General features: G+C 47.6%; 1 protein-coding gene across 1 annotated transcript in view; it reads left to right on the top strand.

The window, feature by feature from the left end:
- XYLT1 (xylosyltransferase 1) overlaps positions 1-17,210 on the top strand; it is a 232,915-nt gene that overhangs the window by 203,429 nt on the left and 12,276 nt on the right. The window contains exons 10-11 of the mRNA XM_049639366.1: positions 6,346-6,541; positions 12,353-12,686. Of these exons, the coding sequence (XP_049495323.1) occupies positions 6,346-6,541; positions 12,353-12,686 (530 nt within the window). The remainder of the gene's footprint in view (positions 1-6,345; positions 6,542-12,352; positions 12,687-17,210) is intronic.

Here is a 17,210-nt window from a genome sequence, read left to right on the forward strand (position 1 = left end):
CACCTCTCCCAGTCTCCTAGGGCCTGAAAAGCATCTGAACTGTCCGAAGGGCCGGCACTCTTCCACTCTAAGCCACGGTCACTCTTCCACTTTTTCATAATACCAAGTCTACTGTTTACCTACTTATTCCCTTGCAGCGCACTCATGTTTATGCTAAGTACGTGTATCTTACAGGGAAGCTTTAGATCACCATGTTGTATAGTGGTGTTTGTCTTAAGTGGAAGGTAACCATGAAAATGCAGAACTTATTTTTTTTTTTTACTTTTTATTACAGAAAATGTCAAGTATATATGAAATAGCAGAGTGCGACCCCATGCTCCCATCACCCAGTTCTAGCAATCTCTAGCTCAGGGCCAAGGTGATTTCCTCTCTTCGCCCTTGCCCACTTACCCTCCTCCCAGATAGTTTGATTGCAGCAAATCCCAGGCGACCTTCCATTTGAGCTACACATATTTTTAATACGTATCTCTGAAAAATAAAGACTCCTTTTTAATACATAGCCATACTATCACTGACACACCTAAAAATATAACCAGAAGCGTCATTAACATGCAGAACTGTTATTTAAGATGTTCAGGTACCGCTTAGCGTCATCTCACCCACCACTAGCAGGTACCAGTTGAGACTTGAAGAAAGAGTGTTCTAGAATATATGGAAAGAAGAGGGGAAGGTAGAAGATCATTCACCCTCGGCCCCTTCCTCTTCGCGAAGCCCTCCAGCCCTGGTCTATTTTGCCTGCCTCTTATTCCGTACCAGCAATGCGCATTGCAGATGTTTACATAATTGCACCAAGAATTGGGAGCCCTGGTTTTTTTTTTTTTTCATTTGACGTTATAATATTCGCCCCCTTTTCCCCATGCCGCTCTGCCGCCTCCCTAATGATAATGATCCTCTTTAATGCCTGCAAGGATTCCATTGAGTAGAAATTCCAGAGTTTGCCTGGTTCTGCCCTTTCCCGTTGCCTTGGCAGTAATGGACCATTGTAAATAATGTTCTGATGACTATCTTTGTGCAGAAAGCCTCTTTTTTTTTTCCCCTTCTGTTTTCTGATGATTTCCTTAGGATGCATTCCCAGAAGTGCTAATCACTCTCCCTCTCTTTCTTGGTCTCCGTTCTCTTCGTCATCCCACCTCCCTCCTTTAACTACAAAGAGAAAACATTTCTTCTTATTCTTTTTTTTTTTTTTTTTTTGGAACAACGGTCTGTCCACACTGAGGCCTCCCCTGGTGTCCCTCCTTGCTCTTCTGTTTCCTCATCTGGGGAGTGGAAGAAGAGAAGAAAGAGGAACTGTCTTGTTCCCTCCAAGCTGCAAACATGGGAGTATCCGCCCAGTGCCTGGTGCATACCCAGCTGGGCTGCAGCAGACACTTCCGTTCTCTCCTCCTGGCCTCACACTTCGCCTCTCCTCTCCGTGCGAGTTCTGATTGGGTTTGAAGGGAGACCAGCCTGGGTTGGGAGCCCAGGACTGCACTCCATACCTGTTGACCTTGGACAAGTCATTAATCTCTCTGCCTCAGCTTCCTCATCTATAAGATGCACATAGTGTCAGTAAGGTGATGTGAATTTTAACGGAGATCATCTTCAAATGCTGCCTCATGAGCTACGTATCACTGTTACTATTATCATCCCATTTAAGTGTTTTACACGCTAAGTGCTCAGTAAGGACGCATGTCACTGTTGGTATCTCAGTTGCCATTATCGTGAAGCTGCCAAAAGCAGTCAACACTGAGCCCGGTGTGGGAGCTGCACGCTTCGTAGCTGGTATGAACCGCTTCCTCCTTGGCTGTTTCCCTGCGCTCAGCGCCTCCCCGCTTCTTGTGCGGCCCACCCTTCCCCAGTCTTTGAAGGTCACTTTCAAGGCCTCTGTGATGCTCATCTGGGGCTCCCCTAAGAGTCCCACTCCTCCCTCTCCCAAGCGGCCAGTAGCTCAGACTTCCCTCCAACACGCCCACTGCGGATAGGTGCGGTGCCCCGGGTCAAGGTCATCACCAGTGTCTTTCCCCTCCTGCTAGTTTGGGGACAGGATCCTGGCTTTCAGAGCCACCACATGCATCCCTGTAGGTAACTCGGTGTCTGACTCTGGGGAGGCAAATGTTGTTCAAGAATAGTTTTAGTCCCAGACTTGATGGAATTGATAAGGTAAATGACCGATACGAAATTCCAAAAGACACCCACAATTTATTTAGGGTTGTTGAAATATTCTCCTGGTATTTGTTTGGGGATTAAACAAGCCATCAAGTTGACTCAGGCCTAGAATCCTTTGGCTTCTACCTCATTTTTTATTATAATAGAACCATTGTGCCTTGCTGTGGGCAAAGCAGATATATTTATGGATATGTGCCTGCAAATAAATCAGGACAAAGGACCCTTATCCCAAAAGGCAAAAGAGAGTGAATTCCTGCCTCTGGGGTATCTGGGGAAATAGCAAATGAAAACTTTATTTCAGGAGTCTCATTTCCTCTGGGCGTCTCATGCAAATTGTCCTTCCAGTCTATAGTATAACCTTTCATAAAAGTAATGTTTATTGATTTTTTTTTCTCATTATAAAATGACACTTGTTCATTGCAGAAATTTTTGAAATGGCAAATTGAGAGAATACAAAATAAACAAATACATACATACATACATACATACATACATACAAGTTTGCTTTTGAGCCACCATCCAGAGATAACCATGTCAGTATTTTAATACAGGCGCTTAAATCCAAATGCTATCCCGAGCCAGAGAATAGCAGGTGTCAGCCAGTGCCAGTCCTCACGGGGCGGGGTGACCATGCCAGTGTGGAGTACCCATGGGCCCTGGTACCGAGCTCCAGCACATCCTTGCCTTCTGGGAATTGCAGACTTGAAGTTGCCAACCAGTCTACTGATTTTTCAAGAGAAATTAGAAATCCAGATTTTTGTGTGAATCTAAGTTTTTTCAATGCCCACCTTCTTTAAATAAGGAAAACCCCTTTGGGCCAGATGGGATGCATCTGTGGCACCCTTTGGGTCATATCCTGTTGGATTTTGTATATTGTACTGCACCTAATTAAAATGACCTGTCTTGCTGTTTTTAAATTTTTTAATGTTTATTTTTGAGAGAGAGAGAGTGAGTGGGAGAGGAGCACAGAGAGACAGAGACAGAATCTGATGCAGGCTCCAGGCTCTGAACTGTCAGCAAAGAACCCTACACGGGGCTGGAAATCACAAGCCGTGAGATCATGACCTGAGCCGAAGTTGGACACTTGAAGGACTGAACCACCCAGGCACACCCCTCATTTTAGTTTTAATTGCTCAAGTACCATATACAGTCAAGAGGAGGTATCACAGGACTTTTTTTTCAGTTATATATAGGGTTATATGTACCCTAGATGCACCTTAGAAGCCAAAGGTTCAAGAGAAAACCCTTCTAGAATTTTCACTCAATCAACATGCATTTACTGAGCATCTCCCATGTGTCAGGCCCTGTTAGGCACTGGGCACTCGGCTGTGACCCAGACAAACCAGGCCCCTGAATTCAAGGATTTTCCATTCTAGTGTAAAGACAGTACCTCAGCATACCTAACAAAAGCCACATGGTAGCATTGAGTTGGTGACTTAAGATTCAGTGGTCAAGCAAGATCTCTCTGAGGTGGTAACATTTGTGCAGAATGGGACTACAGAGCCAGACGTGCAATGTAACAGGAGAAGAGCATCCCCAGCAAAAAGTTTATCCTGTGCAAAGGTCCCAAGGTAGAAATGAGCTTAGCATGCTCAAGAACCCAAAATAAAGAATCCATGTGGCTAGAAGGTAAAGGGTTGGGACAAAGGGAAACAAAATGAGGCTAGAAGGAGAGGCAGGACCTGGTCAGCCACATGGGGAGGTTGGATTTTATCATAGACATCAAGCAAACCACTTATGGTATTTAAGCAGTGGACAGTGGATATGGCTACTAACAATGGGTTACGGTGGACACAGTAGGAAGGGACAAGCAAGGAAGGTCCTGGAAAGGGCCAGGTAGGGTGTGATGGTGGCTTGGATGAGGATGGATGCTAGCAGTGCATAAGGAGAAGAGAGGATGGATTCAGGTGGGAACAACAGGATTTCTTGATAGAAGGTGAGGGAAGGCAAGCAATCAAAGACTAACTCCTGGATTTCTAGAGTGCTTGACCATGGCTCATTTACTTGATCCCTTAGTAGCACCTAGTACCACTGACCACTCCCTTCTGGAACCACTTTTTTCTCTTGACTCTCATGACAAGCTCTCCTATGTTTTGTCCACCCTCACTGACCCTACCCACCTTACAGAACAAACGTGGACAGACTATCTATGTAATGATGCCACATAACAAGTCCCAAATTAGTGTTTTGAAAGGATCAGCATTGACACAGCGCTCAAGTGTGTGGGTCAGCTGGGCAGTTTTCCTGGTCTCAGCTGGTGTCTCTTCCGCATCTACAGCCAGCTGCAGGTCACAAGTGGGGCTCTGTTGTCTGTAGCTGAGACTTGTCAGCGGATCTAGGATGGCTTCTGCTGGGATAGTGGGGATGGCTCTGTTCTTGTTCTCCGTGCCTCCTCCCCTGGCAGGCAAGCTCAGGCATGCTCTCAAGGTAGGCACAACAGAGCAAGAGCCAAGTAGAAATGTACAAGACTCTGGAGGCTCTGGCTCAGACCTGGCATGACACCCCTTGTACCACACTCTGCTAGCCAAAACAGATTCAAGACCGAGAACTAGACTGTCTCATTGGTGCAAGGAGACGTACAGAGTCAAATGGAAAAGAGTGTGGAGACAGCGGAGGTGAAGAACTGGGGACATGAATGCAGGCTGCCCCAAGACCCCTCCACAACTCTAGGCTCTCCACAGTGGCTACCAGCCACAAGCGAGCATTCACGTTTAAATTAACTAAAATTCAAACGTCACCTCCTTAGTCACACTGGCCACGTTTCAAGCGCTCGGGAGTCACAGGTGGCTGGTTGCTACTGTACTGGACAGCAGGGGAGAAAAGCATTCCCATCATGGCAGAAAGTTCGGCAGCACAGTCCAGGGAGGGGGGTTTGTGGCTCCCAGCATCCAGACCCAAAGCGGGTTTGCATAAGCCCTGAATGTTCCACTGGCAATCCCAAGACAGCATAAGCTTTTTTTCTCAGAGCCCTGGAGGCATCCCAACAACAAGACGGTGACTTCGGGAGATGTGTCAACACAGGAAGGCAGCTTCCCTGACCATTATAATTGGACATGAAGACTTAAACTCCTGACTGGAGCCAGAGGGCAGGAAGGACAAGGGGTGGGGCAATGATTTGTGGAATGCTGTTCCCTAGGGGCCACCAGCACCTTCTGAGTGTTATGCTATTAACACATTACAGAGGCCGGCAGCTTTTATTTCATGCTAGGAAGGACAAAGAGCTGAGCTGTCCACAACTCCCCTCTCTCTGTGCCTCCCCCCCTCCCCGCCCGCCTCCTTGGGGTACCTCTGCTTAGCTTCCCTGCCCCTTTCAGCCGAGAGACCTTGAGTATCAAAGGCATGTGTATTAAGGGGCTACCTGTTTGTGTGTATATCTCTTGGACTGGCAATAGTTTTTAAGGATAATACCCAATGCTGTGGGGTGAGAAGGACAGTGGGAATGTAAATCAGTACAACCTTTCTGATAAAGTTGAACAGCAGACATAAAGAGCCTTTTGGAGATGAGAGCGAGTGATGTTCCAAAAAAGGTTTTTTATTAAAAGATGTTTAATGCAGCATTGTTTAGAATTGCAAAAAAAAAAAAAACAAAAACAAAAAACACATTAAGCATCCAAAGATGGACTTGCTCTATGACCTATGGCATTACAAGGGAGTGGTGTGTGTGCACACACTCAGAAAAAATCATGTTTTCAGAGACTTTTCAAAGACATGACATAATGCTTAGGCAATACTATGAAGCAAAAGCAGAATAAAAGCAGAAGGTGTATTATCCCAAATATGTAAGATATATGCAAATATATGTATAGAAAATAAGGCTGAAGGGAAAGACATCAATATGGCACCGTTGGCATACTGTTGTCACTTTCTGGTACCTAGCACCAGAGGATCAATAAATAACTGTGAACTGACATCCTCCCTGGGAAGAAGCATCAAAAGTAATAATGTTTATTTTCTTTATTGTGCTTTTGTTCAGTCAGCATGTTTTACATTTATAAACAGCCAAGAAGTCATTTATAGTTATTGGGACCCGAGATACACAGGGAGCAGCTTTCAGGAGGGTGCAAAGGACCATGGTCTGCACTGTGTAAAACGGGGCCTGTTTTTGGAACGGCCCCAGTATGATGGGTAACGCGCTCTGTTGTGAGCCCACACACCTCTGGCCCTACCACATGAGCCCACGTAAGACTGCATCTGTTACAGGTACTACCCGATGGGCCACCCAGCATCCGTCCACCTCTACTTCCTTGCGGACCGCTTCCAGGGCTTTCTGATCAAGCATCACGCTACCAATCTGGCCGTGAGCAAACTTGAGACCCTGGAGACATGGGTGATGCCAAAGAAAGTCTTCAAGATTGCAAGTCCCCCCAGTGACTTCGGGAGGCTCCAATTTTCTGAGGTAGGAGTCCTGTCATGCTTGTTCGTCTTTTGCGGCCCCCCTGCCGGCCTCTGTTTCCCAGTCTGACATTTGAGGATGGAGATGGAAGAGAAGGGGAGTTGGAGAGCCTGGATGATAGCTAACCCCATACCTGCAGATCTTCCAGTGCACGGGAACCGGCATCTTAAACGGGAGGAGGGAGAGAGACAGAGTGTGTGGCCGCTCTCAGTGGTCCAAACTGACCTGAACCCTTGGTCTGTTTTTTTTACCAGTAGAATCCTCTTAATTTTTTATCCTACCCAGTGACTCCTCCTAAACCTGTATTAGCAATAGACGGAACAAACCAGTATCGTAATGAAGTGATGGCATTAGTCTCCTTTTACAGACTGGAAAACTGAGGCCTCTGGAGGGCCAAGAACTTTCTGGATCTTAGCTAGGAAGTGGTAGAGCTCCAAATTGAGCCCAGGTATCTCTGCCCACGTATCTCATGCTTAATGGTGTTTCTGTCTCCCCAATTCCTAGCACAGGGTTTTATTCAAATCAGTCATTGAATGAGTGGATGGATGGATGGATGGATGGATGGATGGATGGATGGATGGATGGATACATGGATGGACAGATGAATTGATAGATGCATGGATGGATGGATGGATGGATGGGTGAGTGGGTGGATGGATGGATGGATGGGTGGATAGGTGGGCAGGTGGGCCACTGGATAGACAGACAGGTGTGTGGGTACATGAATCCATGGGATGCATTTTTAGTTTTTATTTTGTTTTTTGTTTTTGTTTTTTTGCCCAGCACCACCCTTATGACATCAGCCATACCTGCAGACCCAGTCTGGCCTCTATGTATCCAGCCTCATTTGTTACCACTCTCCTCCCCACTCACACTTCTTGTGTTGTTGTCACACATGCCAAGCTTGTTCCTGCCTCCAGCTTGGCAGATTCTCATCTTCCGGCCTAGAATACTTTCCCCCAGGTTTTCACATAGCTTTGTTTTTGTTATTCTGATCTGCATCCCAATGGTGAACCATCAGAGAAGCCTTCCCTCCCACCTACATATGCCACAAGAGCAAATTCTCCACTTGACATGTACCTATTTTATTGTTTTCTTTTCTTAGCACTTACCATTTAAACATCATCTTGTTGGTTTCTCTGATCACTTGCTGATCATCCTCGAGAAAGCTGGGACTGTGTTCCCTGTACCCAGCATCTCTAGGTGCTGAATACGATTTCTGAATGAAGGAGTATGTCGACTTGGGTGGGGGATGCCGGAGGAAAGGAAGCATGATCCAGCGTGGTGAGGGTCGCCCACACAAAACTCCAGCACCTGATTTCTGCCTTCCCCATATCAGCAAGGAGCCAGAGAAGGTGATTCATCTCTGGAGTTGAGCAGTCCCGGTGAGCTGGGCTGCTGGGTTAACTACGAAGAGTCTAGTTTTAGAATAGGGAGTATCTTGAAAAAGCTGGGAGTGGGCGGGGATAGGCAGGAAGGATCCCACCTGCTTATACTGTCCCTGCCGGTCCGTCACCAGCCGCCTGTGGCCTACCTGGCCGAGCTGTGCCCTACTGCATGGGGTTTCTTGTTAAGCCACCATTCTCAATTAAGGATCCAAATGGATTGGCTGGATTCAAGCTGCCATGGAAGTCGACTCCATAAATTACCAGCATCAGGGGGCCATTAGACACTGCCCCAGTTGGATCCTGCGCTGGGGGCCCCGGGCGGCCAACTGAAGACATTAACGTCCCATTAACGAGACAGATGCCTGGTGGCTGGGCTCTCCCTGTTTATTAGCCTGCCAGTGGGTAACTGGGCACTTCTGGCGGTGACAAATGAGGTTGGCCACTCAATGGCTAGTGATTTGTGAGGCTTCCTACCATAGGGCTGGTAACTTTGATGTGAGAACCACCAAGACCTCTGGCAGAGCAACAGCGTGTGATGCAGGGGGCCCTGGATTTTGTATTTTGAATTTTTTTCTGAATTCCTAATAATTTATAAGGCAAACAGTATAAAATTGGTAAAAAGAAAGGAGAGAACTGTAGGGAATGCCCCCCCGCCTTGTGGCAGCACAGCCCCAGGACTCTGCACAGGGCCTGGCTCAGAGCAGGTGGCCATTGTTGGGCCATCAGAGGGACTTCTCCATCCCATGGGAGTGCCATGCTGGTGGCTGGCAGAAAAGATGCTCATTGCTTTACAGACAGTCACCAAGTGGCTACAGTGTACTAGGTGCAGAGAGACCACGGTGACCTAGACAGGCTCTTGTCATGGAATTATAGTCAGGTGGTAAGGCAGCCTGTGAGTGAGCAAATAAATGAAGAAAAACATTTCAGCTAAAGAACATAAAACTTCATTCCTGTCCTTGCTGAGGACTGAAGAGGCTGATGGGGACTACTTCCAATGGGATGGTTCATCCAGGAAAGCTTTTCTAAGGAGATTACTGCAGAGCAGCATCCTGTAAAAAAGAACCATCCACTGGAAGACCTATAGCATTCCAAACAGAGAGAAGAGCATGTGCAAAGGCCCTGGGCCTCCAGGAAGGAGCTTGGCACACTCAAGGAGCAGCAAGGCCAGTGTGGCCAGAGCACCGTGAGAGGGAGAGTGGTAGAAGGGAGGTCTCGGAGGGAATGGGACAGATCATGAGGGGGCGCTTGAAGGCCGTGGAAGGAAAGCTCAGATTGTATTTGAAATGCAGTGAGAAGCTCTTAGTGGGTTTGAAGTTGGGGAGCCATATGTTGAACTTGAACAGGCACTTAAATTTGAGTAGTAATCACTATGTAGTAAGCGTTCATGGGCTTGCACGGTGAGTCTGTGAAAAGATCTTGAAGCCCCAGAGGTTGTGACAGCAGTGGGGTTCCATCTCAGGCAGCCCTGCTCGTGCTTGGGGGAGGCAGCCAGGCTTCTGCCCCCTCTTCTAGGATTGGAAATGAGATCCACTTCTCCACTGACAGCTGCTGTACAGATCTTCTATCTGGACTATCTTGGTTTTAGAGCTCAGACTTAAGAGAATTGGTCATCCCCCTTTCTTTGGGGAATCTAAGGACACTGGTCTGGAGCGTCCCCACACTGCCCTAAATGGCCACAAAGCCCTTCCTTAAGTAGGACCCCAGTAAGTTTGTGAGCAGTCCTCCATTTGTTAGTGTCTGTGGGAAAGCCAGCGTGTGGAGGGCCTGGTGCATAGGGATGTCCGTGTGCTTGGCCCCTAATTATTCATGGATAGAGGATGGATGGATGGATGGATGGATGGATGGAGAAAGTCAGACGAGCACCACCATGTGCTCAGTACTGCTTAGGCACCAGTGATACATCGGTGAACAGGCCAGACACAGCCACTCTCCTCATGGAGTTGGCAGTCCAGAGCTCAGGAAAGAGACACATAAATTAAAAGGTGTAAAACTGTGCAAAAAAAAAAAAAACAAACCCAAAACTGAGAGGGGCAAACACCTAGAGAAGCACCCACCTCGGGGCGCCTGGGTGGCTCAGTCGGTTAAGCATCCGACTTCCCCTCAGGTCAAGGTCTCATGGCTCCTGAGTTCAAGCGCTGCATTGAGCTCTCTCCTGTCAGCACAGAGCCCACTTCAGATCCTCTGTCCCCTCTCTCTGTGTCCTCCCCCTTCCTCTGCTCACGCTCTTTCTCTCTCAAAAATAAACACTTTTTTTAAAAAAGAGACTAGAGAAGCACCAGGGTGGTGCCTCTAACTGGGAAGGATTCTTAGTAAAGCTGATGCATTGGCTGAGCTCTCTGTGGGGAGTGCGGTCTGGGCAGGAGGACGGTGGGGAAAGGAAGGAAGACTGTTCCAGCCAGAGGGCCAGAAAGAAAGAAAAGGTCAGAGACGAGAGAGAGCCCTCCTCACAGAGGCGCCAAGACATCCAGGTGTCCTGGAGCAGGGGTGAATGGGAGGGAGGCTGGGGGGCGGAGATGAAGCGAGACAGAAAGGGACGAGACCACGCAGGATGGGGATGAGAGACTGGACTTGAGACCAGCAAGGGTTGGATGTAGGGGATGTAACAGGACTGCATTTCTTGAGAAAACTCTCCGAGACGTGGAGGCTATCTGGAATCCTGCAGGCTCATTCATTCATTTCTTCAGTTAATGGTAGCTGTTTGCTTCCTGCTGTGTTCCAGCCACTGTGCTAGCACCAGGGTCCTCAGGGGGAGCTGATCCACACGGTGGCAGCGGATGCCGCATTATCATCGATCTGGGAGGGCCGGCCACCCCTGCCGAAGTGCCACAGCCATCCCTACCTCCGCTGCCCTTAGGACAGCTCCTCGGTCCCAGTCCATAGGCTCTTGTGTAAACATGGAAACCTGGAACAAGCTGTGGGAGCATGCATCCCTGGCAGACAGTAGGCGTCTGGCACGTCTGTGTGAGTGAACTTTTGAATGAGCAAGTGAATGAATGATCAGCAACACAAGAGTGGACCAGAACACAGCCTCTGGGGTTGGACTTCCCGGGTCCCCTTGTTGGCTCTGCCCCTCACTGACCACAACAAGTGACCTCAGTGCCCTGAGCCTCGGTTTTCTCATCTGTAAAACGAGGATAATGATGGTGTCTCCCCTTCACAGAGCGGAGAGGGTCAAACAAGTGGGTGCACTGGAGCGCTCAGCGTTAAGCCAGTCCCATGGTAAGCTCTTGGGAAGCATGAGCCACGGAGCTCTGGGTCTAAGAGAAAGACCAGACACAGCAACCAGTGGCAAGAACAAGAAAGTAAGCCAGCGCCTGTACATGAGGCATCTTCTCGGGGTGTTGGTGCACCTTCTTGTGCACCTGTACCCCAACCCGCATGCACACCTTGGAGATGCTGGTCATGGAAAGACCACAGAAACAGGCAAGCCTTAGAGTGTGCTCATTATCTGCTGACAACATTGCCCACATGCTGTATCTTCAAAAACATGAAATTAAATCTCCTGGGGGAGCAGAAGACCCCTCGTTTAAATTGGTTTGAAATAGTAACAGCTCAGTATCAGGGATCTGTGTAGTCCATTCATTTCTTTGCGATGTCACTCACTCAGCGATGTGACAGATATTAACCAGACACAGACACCTGCTGTGCACCAGGCATGGTGCTAGGCACCAGGAAAGCACAGTGAAGCAAGCCACAGGGGCACTGAGCAGCAGCGAGAGGACATTTCAGAGGCTCTTCCTGGCCACTCTGGCTGAAGAACAAACTGCAGGTGACTCTAGTGTTAGGAGGGAAGCCAAGAGCAGGCCCCTAGCCAGTCAGAGCCACACAGACACCAGCTCACTGGCAGGAAGGGTGGGTGTCACAGCCACCTCCCACCCCTAAGGTCTAGCTCTGAGTGCGTTAGGCCACAGCGGTCTCTTCCCAGGAGAGCCATGTGAACTGCCAGCAATAAGTGAGGCTGAGGGACCCTCCTTTTTCCCAGCTTGTGATAGAGCAGCTCAGAAACCTGAGCTCCGTTCATGTTCAGAATGTCATACTAGATGGAGGTGCCTGATCTAGAAGACGGAGAACCAAAGTGGAAACCGCCCGCACCTGCTGAGCAGTGGAGGTATGTGTCTTCGGGATGGCCTGCCAGCAGGCATTGATTGATTCAGTGCATGTTGTGTGTTTTCTTTCCAAGTGTCAAATGCTGTATGAGGCCCAGGAGGCCTAGTGGTTTAATGAACAGACCACAGACTGGGTCCAAATCTCAAATCTTCTGCTTACTACCACTTTTGCAGTCTTGAGCAGGTGACCTCCTGAGAGCTTCCATTTCCTCATCTGTAAAATGGGTGTATGTAGCCCAACAAGCAGGATTGTAGGCCTCTCTGGGACCCTGTATCCTAAATCCGGCTCAGTGATTCCAAGACTCGTTCTCTTCTTTCAGGTTGGCACCGACTGGGATGCCAAGGAGCGGCTCTTCCGCAACTTTGGGGGGCTCCTGGGGCCCATGGATGAGCCAGTAGGCATGCAGAAATGGGGGAAGGGCCCCAATGTCACCGTGACTGTCATCTGGGTGGATCCCGTCAACATCATCGCAGCCACCTATGACATCCTGATTGAATCCACTGCCGAATTCACTCACTACAAGCCCCCTTTGAACTTGCCCCTGAGGCCTGGGGTCTGGACAGTGAAAATTCTTCATCACTGGGTGCCAGTTGCAGAGACCAAATTCCTCGTTGCACCTCTGACCTTCTCAAATAGGCAGCCCATCAAACCAGGTGAGTACTCCTAGTGTCTCTGGGGGTGGAAATAATCCATCCTGGGCGTCTCCCGGGTCTTCTCCCTCAGGCATTGCAGGTGGGGGGCATGTGGGCTGCCTCAGAGAATAGTGCTCTCTGCTCGGCATTTTTCCCTGCTTGTTTGCAAAGAGAGCCTTCTAATTTTCTACCTGCACACTGAGATGATGTCATCTGTGTATTAGGTACCTAATTATTAGATGCTCTCCCACTGGACTTCCAGAGAGCCCTGATTATATTTAAAACAAGATGGGAAATAAACCCAGGCAGATACTGAGTTTTGGCAAATCTTACTTTTTTAAAAATAGTAATTAAAATAGGAAATTCTTTCCATCAAAAATATGATAACACTAGATGAAAAGACTAGTAAGAAAATATTTGCTACACATAAAAAAAAATACATTCAGAATATATAAAGAAATCCCATAAGTCAAACTACAAGCCAGGGGCCGAATCTGGCCCACTCCCTCTTTTTTAAATAAAGTTTTATTGGGACACAGCCACACCCATTTATTTACATATTGTTTATGGTTTCCTTGGGACTACAGTGGCAGCATCGAGTAATTTTGACACAGATTGCATGGCCCACAAATCCAAAACAACCGACTATCTGGCCCTTTAGAGAAAAGGATTGCTGGCCTTTGCTACAAAGGAGAAAGGAGAAAGAAAGGGAAAAAAAAAAAAGGACAGGGCATAAATGGCCCACACACATATGAAAAGATGCTCAGCCTCATGAATAACGAGAGCAATGCAAATTAAAAGCAAAAAGAGATCCCATTTCATGCCACTATGTTGTGAAATGTTCGAAGGTTAGACAATATCATATGATGGAGGGTTGGAGAATAATGGCTTCCCATGTAGTGCTGGCGGGGGGTGGGGCAAAGTGATAAAACGGGTTTAGAAAATGGCATAGCATCTCCTACCAAAGCTGAACACACACCTCCTACTGCCCAGAAATCCCAGCCTAAGGTGTATGCCCTACAGACGTGTGCAGAAGTAGAGCAGAATTGTTCATAATGGCACCAAACCGGAAGCAGTCCAGATGCCCACATTCAGATGCATGAACACCGCGGGGTCTGTTCAGACAGCGGAGCTCCGTGCCATGCATTGATCTGGATGAGTCTCTACAACATAATGTTGAGAGGAAAATATCACAGAAGAGTCATAATTAGAGCGCATACATTTAAAGTTCAAAAGCAAGCCAAGCCACCGCTACGTTATTTCAGGATTCTCTGTCCATAAAAAGCTGTGAGGAAACGAGTTGTTAATAGGAAATCAGGACAGTGGTTCCTGCTGAGCACAGAGAGGGATGTCAGACTCTTAACGTGCCGCCTTCTTTTTCTTTTCTTACCCAGAGAGTTTACTTTTATTTTTCTGTCCTTTCCTCCTCCCCCTTTGATCACTGGGAACATCTTCCTCCCTGCTCAGTCCTACCTCCCAGAGTAACCACTGCCAACACTTTGGTGTTCATCCTTCTAGAGGTTTCTCAAGGCTTCTAAAGCATCAACACACAAAGTAAGTCACACACACATTGCTGGTGTTTGAAAATGGAGTGATACATTTTGGGGTGAAACTTCTCTTTGGACTTAACGAGTCAATATATATAAAGCTACTAGCTGCCTCGTATTCCACTGGGAGAAAGACCCACAATCTATCTTTCATCCCCTGAGTGGATATACAGTTTCTTTCGGTCGTGGTAGGGTTACAGGTAACGCTGCAAAGATTCTTGAAATTGTCTGTGCCCATGCAGATACATCTATAAAATAGATTCTTAGAAACAGGATTTCTGGATCTCTCTGTATTTGAAATTGTTGGTCTATATCTAACAAATCAGAAACCCAGAAGCCAAAAACGCACTCCAGCCTCTGGTTAGCTAAACTCTCAGTTCTGGGCTGGGTGCCATTTAGCTGGTGACACAAGGAGAGGGGGACATAGACATGGGGAGGGGTTGCCTGGAATCCTAACAAGGGGGTGTTGAAGTGAACTTGTGTGGGCCTCTTCTAAGTTTCTGTGCTGAGCAAGCAGAAAGATCCAGGCCTCATATTTTCTGGAGAAGGAAATCTGATCCTCCCAGCTCCCCTGGGAAGCAGGCAAAAGAACACATCCAGAACTAGCTGGGCCAGAGCCCACCCACTGAGGGCCCTCAAGTGCCCTCCTGATTAGGTTCACATCTTTAGCATCCCTGAGAGTTCCCAAAGAAAGATGCAGAAGAGAGGGATAGAAATAGCATTGTCCTCTTTGCTCCACATACACCTGTCGGATATAACAAAGGAGGGGTCCTGAATCTACCTCCTCACCCCAGTAAAATAGCCTGGGGCCTTTAACTGGGTCCTGATTTTTCCAGTTTTTCCTCCTTAGAGTTTCTGAGGATGGCAAGGCTCTTGTAACCCTGCCCAGGAATAGCCAGGGGTCATTGTACCCCACTGGGAGCTGCCCCCCGCCACATCAGCATTTGTGTCTATTAATGATGTTCCAGTGGCAGGGAACATGAAGGTGGGAGCAACGCAGTTTGTAAAATGATTCATCAGGAGTCATTTGCTATTGATGCGTCCCTGGTAATCTCGAGAAATCTGATGAGGTGGAATTGAGGAAAATTTAATTATAGAGGCAAGCATCACGGGCTAATGCTGTGATAGCATTTCCCCACATTAACCTCGTTTTTCATCAGGGTTTTCTGCATCACCCATAATACGGGGTTCCCAGCGTTCAGATGTCTGTTAGCTGCTCTTTTCACTTTGCATGCCCTGCCTTTTGTCAGTTCAGAGATCTCCCCACCACCAGCTCTGCAGATGTGGAGGCACGGAGAGGCTCTGGTGGACAGATCAGGACCTGCTGGAGAGAGAAGAGGTTTTGTTCTTGGGCAGATGGTTCAGGAGCTACCCGCCCTGTCTGCCAGATTTATAAACACGTTGGGTCCTACCTAAGTCAGCTAAGTCACAGCAAGCCGGGATATATGTTAATGCAGGCTCCTGCCCCTTCTTGTACCTGTTACCCTTGGAGCCCAGCCCCTCTGCTTCTGGGAAGGGGAGGGACGGAGAGGGGATGGAGGGAAGGGAGGGAGGGAGGGATGGATTTTCTTGTCTGCAGTCAAGGCATGTTGTGAATGCCACTAGTTGCAGGTGTATGGGATTTCTTCCCCCTTCGTGAACCTCACTCATGGACCACATATTAGAAAACAGTCTGTGGATTATCTGAGCTCTCCTGGTTGCCAGTGAGGGTGACAGCCACTGCCAAGCGAACAGAAAACGTTTTCTGAATGCCACACTGTCCTATAAGGACATTTCTTAGAACCCTGGCTATCTCAAGCAGGGCAAGAGCTGATTTGCTAAAACACAACTCACCAGAATCACTGGCCCGTGTGTTTTAAGAACCTGTTCTTGTATTTGGCAATAAGTAGGCAATAAGAGAGAACCTCTCCAAAACAGAAGTATCTTGGCTTCTTTCCTTCAGCCCAAACGTGCCCTTTCTGCTTCCCCCATCTTGAAACCCTGGGAAGGAGCCACACAGCCTCCTGAGTGTTCCTTTACTGTTTACAGAGCATATGAACCTTTACCTGAGCCTCTTGCCAGCCCTCGGGGTCAATCTGGTACCAGGAATGAGTATCCAGTTTACAGATGAGGAAACCAAGTCTTTGAAAGACTGGCTTCCAGATGAAAATAAAATTTCAAAACTTAAAACCAGTCTTAAAACCAGCTTCCAGTTGGTTGGATGTGCCTGCAAATAGAGTGTCATGATGATGAGCTTTGGAACCAGCCAGTCCTGGATTGAACCCCTGATCTGTCTCACACAATAGCCACCTGTGTCCCCATCTGTAAAATGGGGATGACAACACCGGTCCTGTGGCTGTGTGAGTGTAGGAGGATTGTGTCCTAAAAACACCAGCCACAGTAACCCTAGCTAAACTTCTTCAAGCACTTAGTACAGGCCTGGCATTGCTTGTGTGCGTGTGTTTGCACCAGATTTTGTCTCGTTTAATTTTAAGTCCATTATAATTAACATGTGGTATTCTATAGTTTCAGGTGCACATGTAGTGATTCAACAAATCTATACATTACCCAGTGCTCATCTCGATAGGCAACTCCTAATCCTCACCTAGTTTACCATCCCCCACCCACCTCACCTCTGGTAACCACCAGTATGTTCTCTGTATTTGAGTCTGGTTTTTTGGTTTCTCTTTTTTCCTTCTTGTCTCTTAAATTCCACCCAGGAGGGAAATCGTAGGGTATTTATCTTTCTCTGACTTATTTCACTTAGCATTATACCCTCTAGTTCCATCCGTGTTGTTGCCAATGGCAAGATTTCATTCTTCTCTGTGACTAATATTCCACTGCATAAATACCACTGTACATAAGTTACCTTCTTTATCTTTATGGATAAAGCAGTACTTGGGCTGCTTGCATAATGTGGCTATTGTAAATAATGCTGCAATAAACATAGGGGTGCATGTGTGTTTTCAAGTCAGTGCTTTCATATTCTCTGGGTAAATATCTAGAGTGTGAGTGCTGG

This window comes from Panthera uncia, chromosome E3 (assembly GCF_023721935.1).
Source record: "Panthera uncia isolate 11264 chromosome E3, Puncia_PCG_1.0, whole genome shotgun sequence".
NCBI classification, from domain to species: Eukaryota; Metazoa; Chordata; class Mammalia; order Carnivora; family Felidae; genus Panthera; species Panthera uncia.